The following is a 17772-nucleotide window of genomic DNA, read 5'->3' as shown; positions in this document are numbered from 1 at the left end:
ACGCCTTAATGAAAGGTGCAAGACCTCTGGCTAGGCCTGTCTTACGGCCAGCCAGCCTGCTCCTATCCTAAGTCACTTAGCCAGCCAGGCCCCTGGGGATGGGGACAGAAAGGGACAGAGCGCGGGCCTGCAAGCAAAGCTCGCTCCCTTCCTTCTTCCTCAAGGTCAGCTAAACAAACAGGCGCCTCTGTTCCGCTGAAGGACGCGCGCTCAGCAGGTAGGGATCCCCTTCGGCCTGGTCAGCCCAGGGGCGCAAGGAGAGAGGCGCGCCGCTCCTTCTGCCGCGCGTCGCGGGGGAATCTTTACGCCTTTGCAAGGAAACCTTCGCGCGCAACGAGCCTTGAAGGGAAAGGCGAGCAGGAGGTTCATCCACGGTTCAGAGCCGGCCAGGGGCCAAAGGGAAGGGAGCCAGGAGGCCGGCGAGCGGATTAGAGAGCAAGAGGGCATGGAAATGTCAGTGGGACGCGTTGCTGTTTAGGGGGGAAGGGGGCGAAAGGCTGCCCAGTGGCCAGGAGAAAAAAGAAAAGTGGGGCAGGTGGCGGAGAGAAGCAGCATGGCCTGTTCTTGCGCCTTCGTAGGGGAGGATTTTTGCATCACATGGAGCGAAACCCGATCTCCTGCTAAGGCTCAAGCTGCGCCGGCGAGCCGGTCCAAGTTGCAGAGGCTGCCAAGGCTTCCTCGCGAGTAAGCGCACACAAAGCCGCCGCAGAAGGGTCCTCTGCAACCATCGCCGCGCGCTTGCTTACCTTGGCCGGGGCTCGACGGAGGAGCTGCGCCGTGCCGGAGCCGGGCAGGCAGCGAGCAAAGCGGGCCAGGAGGCTCTGAGCCGCCATCTTCGTGCGCTTCGCGGCGTGCAAGTTGAGCAGGAAGGAGCCGGGGCGAGCAGCGGCCTTGGAGAAGGAGAAGAAGAGGAGGCGGTGGCGGCGGCTGATGCCCAACCCCCTCGGCGCGAGGCTGCCGGAAAAAAAAGAGAGAGCAGGGCGCGCCTGTCAAATGGGATGCGAAGCTGGGGGAGGGTTAGGGGGCTCGACGTCTGACGTCGTCTTTAACCCCTTGTAAAACCAAGCGAGAGGCTGGAGAAATGCACCGGCTCCTTGGAGGAGGCGCAGAGGCGCCTCTTGGCCTGGGAGTTGGAGATGCAACAGGGCGCGCTCTGTGCTCCGTGGCGCTTGCTCCCAGGAACGGCGCCCTTACAGATTAGCAGACTGTGTCCTTTGAAACGTGTTTCTAGGATGGTTTGGTTTGGTTTTCCTCTTGTTTTCGTTATGTACTTTGTGGTTTTATTCCGAGATCTTCGGACGAAGGATGGTGTACAAATTTAATAAATATACTATTGTACTAATGATGCCCCCGACCGAGCCGAATGTTTTGGTTGTTTAGTGGATTTGACTTATCTGCCGCTTTTCCACAAGGAGCAGCTCGCAGCAAACTTTCGGAACTGCACAACGGAGCACCCTGGGAATACACAATGCAGATCATGTCAGTAAATTAGAAATAACGAAAACCACCCATTTAGCAAACATAGAATGAATTCAGTAATACAAAGAAAAAACTTAATGTAGGCTTAAATACTACAGAGCAAAAACGAATGGAGCTTTCGCTCAATAAAGCAGGGTAAGGACGACTAGGGGTGCAAAAGGTTAGACATAGTTTACTTGGGAGGGAGTAAGCCATATTGGGCTCAGTAAGACTTCCGAGTACATACTGCAATGACGAGTGTAAGATCCAATGAAATCAATAGCGCTGATTTTTGAGTAAGTTGGTAGTAAAGTGATAGGACGAACTTCCAAAGACAAAATAAAATTAAGGAGTGGATTTTAATGGATCCTTGTGGTTTGGTTTTTTGGGGTTGCCTGCTTGTGAACTGGTCCCTGTAGCTGCTCCCTGTAGCAGCACTTTTATTTCTGCAGAGATTAGCAGATTTTCATTTTACCTGCATCCCATGAAAATTTTTACTCCTGATTTCTGCATATCTAACCTCAGCTAAAAGCAGTGAAGTTTTTGGCTTTTCCTGTACAGTTGGCTTTGTTCCGCTTTGTCATGCAAACTCAGCAAAATCTGCTCTCAGAAATCATAACTTCCATTTGTTCCTGCAGATTGCATTAAAACAACAAAGAAATCAGACCTTTATGTAACTATTCTGCCCTGGAATATGCTTCCTAGTGAGGCTGTGAAATAAGAACATGCCTCCTTTTGCACCATACATTGAAAGCACTATGGTACCACTTTAAGAGTCTCTGCTCCCCAGAATTCTGGGAACTGTAGTTTGTTCAGAATTAGAGCCTCACAGAGCTACACTGTCACAGCAACAATCCTTGCCCTTTAGCTTGTTGGTGTTTGGGGGGTTTCAAGGGGCTAATCTCCCTTTTGGGGTAGGTGTTTCACCCCTTTCCACCCCTTGATTAAAGTAACCTAGTGATGGTCTGTCCTCTAAGAATCTCTTGAAATTTGGCCTGCCAGAAGTTGTATGTGCAAAAGACCTATTTTGTGCAGTTTTACATTGGATTTCTCTGTGTTTAATGTCCCTGCTACGTCCAGATAAATGTGTTCAATCACTGTGAAGCACCCCTAGAGCTGGGGAGCACATATTTTGTTTGCTGGCCCAGGGTGAGAACTTCAGTACATATTTTATCACGGAGTCCAATCATCTTTGCAGCAGAATACCCTTCTGTCACTCAGGCTAATGTTTGCAGAACAGAACAGGGCCCAAAAATGAAAGATGTGTCCGTCCCCAGCTTAGAGCAGTCAGCTTCTAAGTCAGCAACAGACATCTGACAGCCTGAAGTTACCATTTGAACCCTGCAGTCATATGTCATGGTGTCATTTTTCAGGAAAAGCAGGGGTCAAATGAGTATTAGGGTTTGGGTTTCAGGGTTTAAATATGCCAGTGCAATGAAGCAATTGAATTAATGCGTGTTATGCATAGTCATTGCATGGCTCCTTCTAATGGTACTTTTTATGGCTAAACAACAGTACGCACAAATGACACGAGAGCAAGCATCTACATTGGCTGATAAAACTGTTTCCCAAATATCAGACATGCTGTAGTTGTGGCACCTTTCAGTTTTTAAGTCAGATCAGTGTTTAGCAGCTAAGAGTTATGAATCGGGAAGCCCCTGGTTTTAATTCAACCTCTGGCATGAATTTCCTTAGCAAGCCCCTCTTTTTCAGCTTCAGTATGGCTATTGGGAGGCTTGGGCAGAGGAAGGGGTGTGTGGTGGGGGCAGGTTACCCCAGGTGTCACTACCGAGGGGGGTGACAAAATGCCGGGCAGCACTCATCATCATCGTCGTCATCATCATCATAAACTTTATTGCACTAGCCAAAAGCCATGGCATCATCCACAAAGGGAAGAAGAAGAAGAGTTTGGATTTGATATCCCGCCTTTAACTCCCTTTAAGGAGTCTCAAAGCGGCTAACATTCTCCTTTCCCTTCCTCCCCCACAGCAAACACTCTGTGAGGTGAGTGAGGCTGAGAGACTTCAAAGAAGTGTGACTGGCCCAAGGTCACCCAGCAGCTGCATGTGGAGGAGCGGAGACGCGAACCCAGTTCCCCAGATTACGAGACTACCGCTCTTAACCACTACACCACACTGGAACAAAAAGAAAAGCAACAATAACCATAAAGACATCAGGTACTGCAGATGTAATAAACCACGATCACGTCTCCTAAGAATTATTTGTTGCATCCGATAGAATAGCAAGGGGTTCTCAGGTAGAATGTGCCAGGTTAAATGTCCGAATCACCTTTGAAATTGACTACTATTTTATCTAGTTCCTTTCTCCTGATCTTCTTAGCTGCCAATGCATATTGTTGTTGTTGTTTAGTTGTTTAGTCGTGTCCGACTCTTGGTGACCCCATGGACCAGAGCACGCCAGGCACTCCTGTCCTCCATCGCCTCCTGCAGCTTGGTCAAACTCATGCTGGTAGCCTCAAGAACACTGTCCAACTATCTCGTCCTCCGTCGTCCCCTTCTCCTTGTGCCCTCCATATTTCCCAACATCAGGGTCTTTTCCAGGGAGTCTTCTCTTCTCATGAGGTGAGCCTCAGCTTCAGGATCTGTCCTTCCAGTGAGCACTCAGGGCTGATTTCTAAGTTACAATCACCACAGGGCCTGCAGCATGCCCGACCCATGCGTCTCTCCTGGGAGTGACGCAGTGGCTTGGGCACGCACAGGCTCCCTGCTGCCCCAAAAATTGCCTGCTGCCTCCCGCAGCTGTAAGGTGGCTGAGTGGGAGGAGACAGCCAGACTATTTGGAGGCCCCAAGGAGCATCCTACCCTGGCCTGCCCCGCCCCTGGGCGCAGGGCATGCGCGCAACCCCAGTCGCCCGATCAGTGTGCTCCGCCACTGATTGGAGGTGGGCACTATGGATACTGTAATTCTGAAACACGGGGAAAATGAATATTGACTTACCTAAGCTGGGGATAGCTCACTTGGTTAGAGTGTGGTGCTGGTAACACCAAGGTTGCAGGTTTGATGCCCATAAGGGATAGCTGCATATTCCTGCATTGCAGCGGGTTGGACTGGATGATCCTCAGGGTCCTATGAGTTTGTGATTACAACCAGCTAATGTAGGATAAGAACCTTGAGCCTGTTACACAGTGGACCTGGTTATCAATTTAAATTCTTCCTTATAGTTGACTGCATAGTTATCCACTCACACATCTGATTCTGTGCTGCTCAGCAGCCTGACCAGCTTTTGTAGGCTGATATTGTTTTTAAATTTGATCCTATATTCTAACATATTTGAACTTCTTCCTAGGTTTTTTTTATATTATTATACGTGGAGATACCCTATCTACCCATCTATGTTCTTAATGTTTGCTGGCAGTAGAGATTAAGTGATGCAATACATTGGAAGAAAAATAGTAATTAAAGAGATGGAGAATGAATATACAAGGTTATAAAAAGAATTGGGATAAAATGATGAACTGATTTTTTTACTTTAAAAAATCAAATTAATCAAATTTTCTAGTTTTCTTTTTCTACATACAGGTGCAAATTAGATATCATATTTGCCTTTTAAAAATTAAGTGCCTACTGTACTGAACACGCATACTCCCATCCTTGCCATTCCAAAATGTACAGTACTGTATGTTTGACGTGGATTTTCCACTACCATTTTGCGTTTTATTGTAACACTGGCCAGGAAAAACAAAGTAAAAATCATACATTTTGCAGGGAACAGTAGCTGGAGTTTGGAACTTCTTATGCTGAACAGGGATAATTTGCCAGAGTTAATGTGATGGAAGGAACTAAGTTAAACCTGTTGTAAGTTAATCATTACAGACACTAGTCTTAATTTTCTTAAACCTTAATCAAAACCACTAGAACACTAACTCGGTCATAGCAGTATTGGAAACAATCCAAGGAAAACATGGTGTTAAAGGAATGAATAGTCATGAGAATTTTCCCGAATTCATCTCCTTGGATGGAGCACACATTTTGTTTTTATTCCTACTTTTCTTTTCCTGCCATGTTGCAAGAATGAATTGCAGTGTATGTTCAATTCATTTTATTTGAACCACCACCACCCAATTCGGTTGCTTAGGCAAAGAAATCATTAGTTACACAAGGTCACCCATCGAGAATCATGGCTCAAAAGGGATTCCAAGTAAAGTAGGAGGAATAAATTGATTTCGTTTTTGTTTTTAATAAGAAGCTACCTGATCTGCACTTCTTGAACCGGAACACAGCTATCCTTTGAAACTCTTATTGATCCCAGTTTTGTGACACAGCCTTCCAACCAAAGAATACGCACAAAAGTCAATAGAATGGGGAAAATAACAAATTAAATTGATTATATATGCTACCCTACTAGCTGCACTTTCTGAAAACAATGGAAGAGGTTTTTGTGCCCAGTTGCATGAATGTGTCTCTGTCATGTTGCATATATTTTGTATTGCATTGTCCAGGACAGCCTTTCATTTGGTTAGTGCTGGGTTACGGGAGATTCACATTCACAACTCCATTTAGCTGTGATCTTAATTGGGTAATCATGGGTCAGATACCATCCCTCAGCACAACCTGCCTCACAAGGTTGTTGTGAAGATAAAGGAAAGGGGAGATAACCATCTGTACAGCCTTATGCTCCTTGGATGACAGCCAGGATATAAATATAACTACAGTGGTACCTTGGTTTACAAACTTAATCCGTTCTGGAAGTCTGTTCTTAAACCAAAGCGTTCTTAAACCAAGGCGTGCATTCCCATAGCATTGGGGGACTCAATTTACAAATGGAACACACTCAACAGGAAGTGAAACATGTTCTTCTTCCAAGGCAAAGTTCGCAAACCGAAACACCTACTTCCGGGTTTGCAGCATTCTTAATCCAAGCTGTTCATAAACTAAGCTATTCTTAAACCAAGGTACCACTGCACTCTGCTCCTTGCAGTGCTAGTCACAGATGATCTGTGACAACAGCCATATCCGATCATCCCTGGTTTCTTTACTATTAGCAGGGGAAATCGCTACATGAAGAGTACATAACAAGATGATGAGATTGAAGCTAAGACAGTAGCACTGTTATAAGCAGAATCCTCTTAGCAGCTGACAACCAACATGCCAATTCATGTCTGATAAAACCTTCAAGAACAGGATTTTCTGGACTGTAATACAATATTCATAGGATTATTTCTACTCTGTTCATGTAACACACTGTACGTGTTACACTCTATACATAAGCTGCATGGTGATATTGTCCTTAAGGATTCTCAGGAAAAGGCAGGAAAGTGCTTCAGGCGGAAAAATGCCTTGATCCAGTCCTGCCTTGCTCAATACAGCAATCTCTGCAACAAACTCTAGATCTGCTGAACACATTGCAGTACTATAACTGCAGTCACAAAACCTTTTGCCAGTTCTAAAGCCTTCAACAGATATGTTCCCAGCCTTGTTCTCCTGACATCAATCAAGAGCTCGACTGGCAAAGGGGCTGCTATATGTGAATGATTAAGCTGGTTGGATTGAGGTACGTCTAGAGGGCTTCTCATAAAGACTAGGGCTAAACATAGACCTCAACTAGACACAGGCAGGAGAGTTCGGAGCTGACTTGTAGGTGCCCCTGGAGACAGCAGGTGATCAAGACTCTCTTTAGTCTGTTGCATTATCAGCTTACAACACTTTTTAGTGATAGCTGATCCATGGCCATCTGATGTACCTTTGGGGACTATTAATTTGGTATGTATTTATTATTGGTTGGTTAACGTGCAGGCCTGTCATTTCTTTCACTGGACAGTATTTGAATGTAATGGTTTTCATTTCATATTATTGTTAGCTGTTACAGTCATACCTCATGTTATGTCCGTTTCATGTTACGTTCTTTCAGGTTACGTCCCGCGGTAACCCAGAAGTACCAGAAAGGGTTACTTCCGGGTTTCGGCGCTCGCGCATGCACAGAAGTGCAAAATGACGTAACCCGCATGTGCAGAAGCGGCGAATCGCAACCCGCACGTGTGCAGATGCGCGGCTGCAGTTGCACTCTTTTCATGTTGCAAACGGGCCTTTAGAATGGATCCCGTTTGCAGCCAGAGGTACCACTGTATCAGTTCATTATCCTGGAAGAACTGTATTGTCCGCTGCTGTGCTCGGAGCACCCTATTGCAATGTTTGGAGCACCCATCATCTCATGTTTGTAGGATATTGTCTGTGGAAAGGCATTCTGCCTCCATTTCAGTAATCTTTGACTTACCACTCCTACCATTCATGGAACATTTATTTGATTCTTATTTGTTTGTGACTCCATGCACATATTATATGTCTTCTGTTTATGAATTTTGAAACAGCATGGCGTAATAATAATAATAATAATAATAATAATAATAATAATATTTTATTATTTATACCCTGCCCATCTGGTTGGGTTTCCCCAGCCACTCTGGGCAGCTTCCAACCAAATATTAAAAACAATACAGCGTCAGACATTAAAAACTTCCCTAAACAAGGCTGCCTGTTATAAAAAATATTATCAGTATATTATCAGTATGTTGATGACACACAGCTCTGTTTTCCCATTCCATTTGAACTGGGTGTGCTTTTCTACCTGCGAAGGTGTTGAACCTGGAAGCTATGGTGGACTGTATGGGGGCCAGTAAAGTGAAGTTGAATCCCAGTTCAATAGAGTTGTTGTAGTGGGGGATTCTTATGTCTGAGTATTAGGTCTGAGTATTCATTTACCAAGTGGTAACTTATCAGAGTAGACAAACATCAGTGGAAGAAACTGTGAACACACACATGTGCCAGGGAGAAATTTATCCACCCATTCATGCCCAAGGACATAGTGACATTCTCCTTTGCCACAAGTGGGCATGCAGTAATGTATATGCGAATGAATGTAAACAAGCCTGGTTACTGGGCATTTTTACATTTGATTTGTTCCAGTAGCCACTGAATTCCATCTACCAGTCCATCCAAGGTGGAAGTTTCGGTGTCCTGAACCTGTGAAATGCAGGAATAAGCAAATGTTAGTATCTTTCACAAAACAAAAGCGCTTGAGGCTTCGGCTTGATCGGCAAAGAGATGAAGGCCTGTTTTCTGCAGGCATTGCCTCTATGAGCGAATTTCCTGTGGGGTGAACGGGTTCACACTGCTGATTCAGCAAGTGTTGGAAGCCTGCTTTCTCTTGGCAATGGTGGTGCACCTTACGGCTCCCAATTGTGTGCTGGTAGCTGCATCTCTACCTGTTCCTGATGGAGTCAGGTGAGGGCAGGTGAGCCCGGTTTAGGGAAAATGGCCTTGTGGGCCAAATCTGGCCTGTGAGCTGCTATAGACATAATTCAGAATGAATTTGACCAACCTTTAAAAAAAGAATAAGCATCAAAGGTATAGGCCAGTTCTGTAACCTACAGTGAAATTCTATGCACATATACTCAGAAGGCAGTCCCATTGGTTTAACAGGCATTACTCCCATGTAACTGAGAATAGGATGGCAGCCTTAATTACACGATGTGGAATGGTGCTTCTAGAGCCTGTTGTCAATCAGTTTCATGATCCCAGATACTTAAACAAATGAAAGGGGGGGGGGGGAAATGCTACCATCCATGGCCGCGTGCCAAGCAGGTTCAGCTGCAGCTGATGCACCATATAAACACAAGGAATTCTTTTGATCCCAGCACAGGAAACGCAGGACAGGACAAGCAAAGGTCTATCTGTAGGGCCAAGGACTGGGTCAAGCATGGCTGCCAGCCAGTCAAATTCAAGTTGACGCTTGTGTCCTGCAAAAAGAGAGTGAGGGAGATAAAGGATTTGCCACCCTCTGCCAGCTGTACGCTAAACACTATGTTGGCATCATTCAGAAGCCCTTACATTTATTTATTTTAATTTTAAAAAGGTTTTTGTTGGTATAAATCACATGCACACAGAAAACAATAGAAAATACAACAGATCCCCCATTCTTAGACCCTACTGGGTTGTATAGCCACATAATTATTCCCTTTTGACCCATATGGTGCAAAGGTCCTTACTTTTTTGAGTGTCAGCATATGCAAGATAGATGAACCCATCCATTAGTCTGCACACGTTTTTTAAATGTTTGTTCAGACTGTAATGCATTTTCCCATCAACACCGGACTCCGCAGAGAACACCTTGTTGACGGGACTGGTTTTCTCTTCCTTTTCTCTGAGACTTTCCTCACTGGAAAGAGAGGAGAGAAACCAGTTGGTTTTCCCCCCAGATACTGTGCAGCAAGGAAGGGAGAAACTATGCAGAACTGAAGGTGTTGAGGACTAGTGCCTTAAGAAAGAACAGTGTGGTCTTTTGTACACATCTAGGCCAGTCAGTTCAAGCAAACAAAGAATTCACAAGTCTACTCTGGCTCCTAGTAATCTAGGTCCCCCAATTCCTGAGTGAACTGAGCAAATGAGGCCATGTCCCAGACTGTGGCCAAACATTTGCTTGAAAGAAATGTGCACAGAATGAGCACTTCTTGAAACGGGCTTGCTCTCCTCTTCAAACAATCCTATTACTATTAGAAAATTCTCATATGCATCGGCATGATGATGGAGATCTAAAATTTTCTTATTTTGGGACAATCCTATCACTGTTGGAATACTGTTACTTAAAGGGGTGGGGAAGCAAGCAAGCAAAAAACACCTCAGATAACACTTACATGCTTTCTGTACACAGTGTAATATTGAATTTCTGGCCATTCAAATGATATGTGACTCCTAATTCTATCCCTGTTTGAGACACAGAAAGAAGAAAAGAAAGGTGAATAATTTGAGGCCTGTTTAAAACTGATAAGTTCTTAAAAAGGTAAAGGACCCCTGACAGTTAAGTCCAGTCGCAAACGACTCTGGGGTTGAGGCGCTCATCTCACTTTACTGGCCGAGGGAGCAGACGTTTGTCTGCAGACAGTTTTTCCGGGTCATGTGGCCAGCATGACTAAGCCACTTCTGGCGAAACCAGAGCAGCGCACGGAAACACTGTTTACCTTCCCGCTGCAGCGGTACCTATTTATCTACTTGCACTTTGACGAGCTTTTGAACTGCTAGGTTGGCAGGAGCAGGGACCGAGCAACGGGAGCTCACCCCGTCACGGGGATTCGAACCGCAGACCTTCTTATCGGCAAGTCCTAGGCTCTGTGGTTTAACTCACAGCACCACCCGCACCACCAGCACATTACAGGGGTGTTAAAACTCCCTGCAGTGCTGTCGTAGGGTCACAAATACATGTTTCAAAAATATATAGTACTTATCTAGTAGTACTATATTGTTTAGGAGGGACAATAGGTCAGTGGCAGAGCAGAGGCATTGCAAGCAAAAGATCCCAAGTCCAGTCCCTGGCACTTTCAGTCAGGCCAGCCTAAGGCATGTTGCTCCCCAACACGGCAAGACAACTAGACCATCAGCCAAATCTTACTTCAATACTGGTGACAGGACAGCTTCTTTCACTGTACCCCAAAGGGTGGCTTGGGATCAACAGGATCAGGCTGCATCACACACACACACACACACACACACACACACACCTACCTCCAATCACTACCTGCCCACCAGCACTTGCCACCTGAGGCCACGGCCTCTTTCTGTCTAATGGTAGGGCCGGCCCCACTCTGCCTCCAGTTTAACTAAGTTCTGTAGCTGGGTTAGAAAGCATCCCACTCAGAATAAGGAGGCTTCAAATGTTCACCATTGCCCTTTCTGTTTGCTTGCTTAAGATAAAGAAATCATGTTACCATGCCATTGTCCAGAAGGAAAACCAGCCAGCGGCCAAATCTCCGGACACACCGCCATTCTGTACAGCAAAGAGTCATCCAGCTCTTCCAACACAGGCCCAAACATTGCAAAGCGAGGCTCTGTCTGTGTGATCACTGACTGTAACATGGAAGTGACAGATCCGGAAGTGGGTTGACTGGGTTTTGCACATCTTTTACGCCAGGAGCAACACTTTCTGTACCTGTGTGTATATAGAATGTGTGTGTGTATACCCAGAAAAAAAACCAACACACCATAATAATGAAAACTGATTGTAAAACCTTAAAAGAAGTAAGACAAGCATGAGCTGAAAGGTCCCACAAATAACAAAAAAAAAAATGCTCAGCGCTGTTAAGCCCAAAGGAAGCTGCTCAGAGCTTCCCAAGGAAGAGTGAGGTGCACATTTGTGAGCTTTGAAAGTACTCAAACTTACTGTGACACTTACTGTTAACAACTTCATGGTGAGTACCAGCACCTATTTTTCCCAGAAAAAAAAGCATTGCCTAAAACCAACACTTTGAATATATGCTAATAGCAAACTCAGTTCTCTGAGCGTGGATCCTTATGCTATCAAAACATTGCCATCTATGGTCAAGAGGGAAGCAACAAAGAACCCTTAAGCAAAAGCTGTGTTGTAAACAATGGAGGTACAGTGGTACCTCGGGTTAAGAACTTAATTCATTCTGGAGGTCCGTTCTTAACCTGAAATTGTTCTTAACCTGAGGTACCACTTTAGCTAATGGGGCCTCTCACTCCTGCCGCGTTGCTGCTGCACGATTTCTGTTCTCATCCTGAAGCAAAGTTCTTAACCCGAGGTACTATTTCTGGGTTAGCAGAGTCTGTAACCTGAAGCGTCTGTAACCCGAGGTACCACTGTAATATGATTCTATGATAGCATACACTAACTGTCGAAGGCAATCTGCTAACACACAAAGTAAATCTGGGATGGCATAAAATTTAATGATATATTAGTGCCAAGTGTATTATTGATGCCAAATGTTACATAATGTTTACAAAAAGAGGAGTAATTGTAGAATCAGGTTTTAATATTACTGAATGTTTATAGCTGTTCATCAATTTACCTATATGGAATTTTAGAGGATACTTACGCAGCCATGTAGTCACATGAGACACTATTATGAAGTTCAGAAAAGGATTTATTAAATATGTTTGCATCAGGGACTGACTCCCAATCTATAGAACGCCAGGAAGGAAGATCGCGGATGAGAAAATAACGCCATAGTAAGGGATCCTGGATTGTTAGACTCCAGTAGCGATTGGTGCTTCCCAAATTACTCAGATCTATGGGTGTGAGGAAGGACATAATGTATAACTTCACATCTATCTGGGGGGGGGGGAGTTTAAATATTTATGAATGAATCATTTAGGAAGCATAAAAACATAAAACAAGAGCCCCTATCATTCATATATATATATATATGTTGTTGTTGTTTAGTCGTTTAGTCGTGTCCGACTCTTTGTGACCCCATGGACCGGAGCACGCCAGGCACTCCTGTCTTCCACTGCCTCCCACAGTTTGGTCAAACTCATGCTGGTAGCTTCGAGAACACTATCCAACCATCTCGTCCTCTGTCGTCCCCTTCTCCTTGTGCCCTTCTCCTTGTGCCTATGAATGACCTTGGGGAGTTCCTTCCAAATTTACCATTCTGTGCTTCTATGAGATGCTCCAGCAATGGCCTGGAGCCTTGTCCCAAACAACCTGACGGAGGCACATATATATTTTGTTTTCATGCAATCAATTAGTGCATCTTGTTGACTTTTTGCAGGTGGTATTCTTAAAAATTAATAAACTTAGACTTATGGGTTTGTGGGTGCTAGACCTCTTCAATCCCTGGATCCAGCAAGTGCTAGAATTTAATCAAGGCTTGTCAGTGGCGTAGCGTGGATTGTCAGCCCCTGGGGCAAGGCAAGTAATTTGCGCCACCTAACCCATGGATTTGCGCCCCCTAACCCGTGGATTTGCGCCCCCTAACCCTAACCCCCAGATGTTGCACCCGGTGTGGCCGGCCCCCCTGCACCCCCCATGCTACGCCACTGAGGCTTGTGGTGTTAAAACTAGGTGCCAGACTTCTAATCCCTGAATCCAGCAAAGGTTAAAAGCTCATCAAGCCAGGAAATCGCCTGGGTGATGGGCGATCAAGAAAGAAAGGAGAGGGGACTCTGTGCCCCTCCTCCAGCTCTCAGATAGTTAGAAGGACAAAAGTCTGAGAGTAGAGCACCTTCTGCTGTGATGTGACCTAGAGGAAAAAGCTGTCAGCTGGAAAGGCAGAAAAAAACCATGTCTGATTTCTGCTGGAATCCAAGGCTGCAGCTATGGGAGAAACTGTTGGAATTCTGCCTGGGTCAGAGGAATGTGCCACAGCGTAGGCACCGGCAGATATTCCTTGGTGACCTCCCCGCTGCTACTCCTGGCAGATAAGCAGGCGAGGTCTCGGCGATTTTTCTCAGGCTGTGAGAAAAACACACCGTTCCTTCTCTCTCCCCTTTGGTGTCCCCCAGGGAGGGGAAAGAAGCAGACAGAAAACTATTTACATCCTTTATTTCTGTCTCTCACATCAGTACAGAGAAAACATGTCTGCACTCTTTGATCAAAAGTCAACAAATACAGTCCATCTTTCTCTTTGGCAGAAAGATACAGCTCTCCATCTTTGTAGATCTCGCAGTTCTCATCATCATAGGACAGTTTTAGTCCCTTCTTGGCAATCTGCGAAACACTGAGCAGATTGTACTTCAACTCTGGAACCAAATAAACATTGTTTATAGTCAAGTTCAGACTTTTAAGATACACAGTCCCAATTCCGGTGGCTTCCAGTTCTTGACCGTTGGCCTGTTGTACAGCGAAGCTTTGCTTCTTAAATGACGAAAATAGCTGTCTGTTCGGGGACATATGAAACGTCGCGCCCGTGTCTATGACAAAAGCATTCTCCACTTCTGGCGTGGATCCTTTCGACATCAAGGCCTTTGCAGGCTTCGCCTGTGACTTGGTTTGACTTCTGCCTGATGCCTCAGACTTCGTGGAGCTTCCCTTGGCTCCTTTGTTCTGACGTGGCTTCTTGCAGTTCCGCTGAAGATGCCCAGATTGTCCACAATTGTAACATCGGACAACGTTCAAAGCTACAGCATTTTCTCCAGTAGCAACAGCAGTGGGGGTGTCAGAACTCCGTTCTTGTCTCCCCCTGTCCTTGACCTCCAGGGCAGCAAGTCTGTCCTGTTCATTCAGAACGACGGCAAAGACCCTCTCCGAAGTCAATTCATTCGCTGGGAGGGACCCCAGCTGACTGGCAACGGTTTTGTAAGTCCGATTCAGGCTGTTTATCACCATGAAGCAAAACACTTCCTCCTGCAGACGGAAATTACGTTCCACCATCTGTTGACGCAGATATTTCATTTCCGTCAGGTGCGCTTGAACATCTCCATCAGGCGCAAGCCTCAGATTGGTCAGCTTCTCAAAATACAGCAACGCTGAAGAACCTGCATCTCTCTAATGTGTCTTTCTCAGCGTGTCCCAAACATCTTTCGCGTGCTCTAAATTCTGTATATAGATAAGCTGCAAATCTGACACACACAGAATTATAGCCGTTCTGGCCTTCACATCCTGTGACTCCCAAGCACGCGTTGGTGCTGCAGGGATGGGGTTCTCAATCACCCCAAACAATCTCTGATTCTGCAGCAGGGCCTTCATCTTAATAGACCAAGATGCATAATTGTCACTGGTCAGGAGGGATGGAGAAGGCAAACTTCCCTTCTTTGCATCCATTTTGAGTCCTTTCATTAACTCTCAAACACAAGCCTCTAAAATCCAAAAGCTGGTTTGTTTACACTCTTGTGCACCTGGCAGCTCTGACAGTGGCTGCGTTGGAATGTTTCTTCCAAAGGTTCGTGAGAGCCTAAGTCAAAACAAACTTTGTTTATGCCTCTCTGAGGCACAGTTTGACTGTCCAGCTCTCTGGAGTAACTGGCCGGCGTTGCTTAGCAACAGTGCATTCCTTTCCTTGGACAGGAAAACCACAAGAATGTCTGGAATGCAGGCCTCTTCTCACTAGAGCTGTTTTCCCAAACGCTGCTCCCCGTGAAGCAGAGAATGAATCAATCTGCATTCACACTTTTTAAGCCCAAAATTTCTCATACCTTGGGCTCCGTGGCTTTGGCTGTTTTTCGTCTGGTCAGCTTCTGGCTGCAGAGGGATTAGCCTCTCACTTCAGGCTTCCATGGAGCGATGAATACAGTAGCTCTGCTACTCTTTTGAGGCAGACTCCCATGGATCGAAGAAACCAGCAGGTCTGCTACCACTGTTGTAATTTTGCCTGGGTCAGAGGAATGTGCCACAGCATAGGCACCGGCAGATATTCCTTGGCGACCTCCCCGCTGCTACTCCCGGCAGATAAGCAGGCGAGGTCTCGGCGATTTTTCTCAGGCTGTGAGAAAAACACACCGTTCCTTCTCTCTCCCCTTTGGTGTCCCCCAGGGAGGGGAAAGAAGCAGACAGAAAACTATTTACATCCTTTATTTCTGTCTCTCACATCAGTACAGAGAAAACATGTCTGCACTCAACAGCAGTAAGAATAAACTCCACCCATGTACTTCCAGTACGGGTCATATGACACACACACTGAGCTAACATCCGGTGCTCAGTACAGAATGGACTGCCCCTTTGTTCCCATGGCAACAGTCACAAACATCCTGTTTGGCTTTCCAGCCACAAGCAGCTGACTTGGCTGCTATAGCCTTTGCTTGCTGCTGCATTGCTGCTTTATGATAACAGAAACAAGACCCCTTTTGGGGTGTTAATGCTGTGAACCCCTCCATCATATGCTCAGGTTGTATATACGAGTTAATAAATTTTATGTCATTAAGACACCGGAGTTTCAATTGCCAAAAGGAAACACGGACCCTGGGTAAGTGCCTGGAACCCCTGGAATGGGGGTGGCGCACAGCAATATATTAAAATAAAATAAAGAGTGCAACTGCCTGGCGTCAAAGGGGCGGGGCCGTGAAGGGACCAATGGGAAGCAGAGCGAACAGGAAGCTCCAACGGGGAACTTTTGGCAACACTGCTGGAAGCGGCGGCCGTTCGCCTTGCTGGGATACGCCAGGCGGGCTTGGGGGGGGCGGCGCGCTTACCGGCAGGGCCTCCAAGGCGCTGGGCGTCGTTGTCGTCTGCTTCTCCTCCTCCTCTTCCCCAGTGCAATCGTCGCTCTCCGGGAGCCTCCCTGGCTGCTGCTGCCCCCACTTGCCGCGCAGGACGCTTTGCAGGAGCGTCTCCAAGCGCTGCCACTCCCCACCGCCATGCGCCATCGCTCCGGGGCGCACCGACAACCTTCCCCGTCTCTGACTTAGCTGCTTCTTACTTAGCTGCGATTCAACACCCCCGGTACTGCAGCAGCTGCAATCCTCCACCTCTTGGCGTCGGAGCCTGGATCCCACCAGGAGGTGGGTCTCACTCAGTAGGAGGAAAGCGGCGTCCGCGCAACGGCGAAGCTGCTTGCGCGCAAGTAAGAAGGGGAAGTCTGGCGAAGAAGAAGCCGCGCGCCCCACCTGGATTCCGCCTTTGGTTTGTTCCGGAGGCGTGGGAGGCATTCGGGACGCCTCCCCCGCAATCCGGCTGGCAACTGCGCGCTGCTGCTCCGGATTCTAGTCCTGGGTTAGTGCGCGAGCATCGCAAAAGCCAAACCCCCGCGATTGATTAAGCATTCGCGGCCGCGTGGAAGTTCCAGAAGTCGTGGTGCAATAAAAATATGGTCCCCACATCCCGCTCCAAAATACAGTACACATAAAACCTTCTAGAAATTTTAATTATTATATTTCTAATCTTTAATGATTATTGTCATATCAACTATATTCCTTTGCTTTTCTGTTAGGATCATATGACGTTTAAGATGATAAGACTCAGCTAGACATACACGTCCTTTACCTGTTCCTCTATGGTTTCTTAATCAGTTGAGAATGCTTCCTTCCTACTTAACAACCATCTCATAAGGTATGCGCCTCTTAAGGTTTACTTTGATGCAATTCCCCTGTATGTTCAAGTGGCCTTACTCTCTAGTAATACGTTTAAAACTTCAGCCTCAATAAAAAAAAACGAACACCTTAAATCTATTAGTCTATAAATTGTGGCATCAGCTTTCAGTTTGTCAGATTTGTGTTTACTGGCTGAAATTCATTCTCATTCATTTAATTTGCAAGAGCAGATATACCAGAATGTCCCGTTCTGCAATGTGAATGTTACTAGCACTGGTTGTAAAATGGGGTCAGTTCAAATTAATAGCATGTCTACCTCTAATCCCAAAAGCAAACCAACAGCGTGTCTTTTGAAAGGGGGGGGGGGCTATAAAGTGAAACTTTTTATGGACCGAAGTGAAGACCAGCCTGGGACTACAACTCCCAACAGCCTCAGACAGCACATCTGTGTGCATAGCATCTGGAGGAACCTAGATTGGGGAAGGCTAAGCAGACCACACTGTGCAGATTTGGGAAAGCTAAGTAGACAAATAGCCTGAGCTTGTTTTAAGGCACCTTAATGTGTGCTTTTTAAAGAATTGGATTACACTATGGACTAAC

General features: G+C 46.1%; 2 protein-coding genes across 2 annotated transcripts in view; both read right to left on the bottom strand.

Annotated features, from left to right (window-relative positions):
• Window positions 1-1351, bottom strand: part of OXCT1 (3-oxoacid CoA-transferase 1) — a 51455-nt gene extending 50104 nt beyond the window's left edge. The window contains exon 1 of the mRNA XM_083703597.1: window positions 747-1351. Coding sequence (XP_083559723.1) covers window positions 747-833 — 87 coding nt within the window. The 5' untranslated portion in view covers window positions 834-1351. The remainder of the gene's footprint in view (window positions 1-746) is intronic.
• A 3760-nt stretch (window positions 1352-5111) lies between these two features.
• LOC310827482 (F-box only protein 4-like) lies at window positions 5112-16791 on the bottom strand (the record flags this gene model as incomplete). Its single annotated transcript, XM_083703609.1, has 7 exons — window positions 5112-8436; window positions 9034-9212; window positions 9462-9631; window positions 10107-10176; window positions 11175-11395; window positions 12303-12538; window positions 16336-16791. The coding sequence occupies 7 exons, from the start codon at window positions 16789-16791 to the stop codon at window positions 8347-8349; spliced, it is 1422 nt and encodes a 473-aa protein (XP_083559735.1). The 3' UTR covers window positions 5112-8346.
• Between the last annotated feature and the right edge of the window lie 981 nt (window positions 16792-17772).

The sequence above is a fragment of the Podarcis gaigeae genome, assembly GCF_964106915.1.
Source record: "Podarcis gaigeae genome assembly, chromosome: 11".
Taxonomy (NCBI): Eukaryota; Metazoa; Chordata; class Lepidosauria; order Squamata; family Lacertidae; genus Podarcis; species Podarcis gaigeae.
This window is presented reverse-complemented; position numbering and strand designations above follow the sequence as displayed.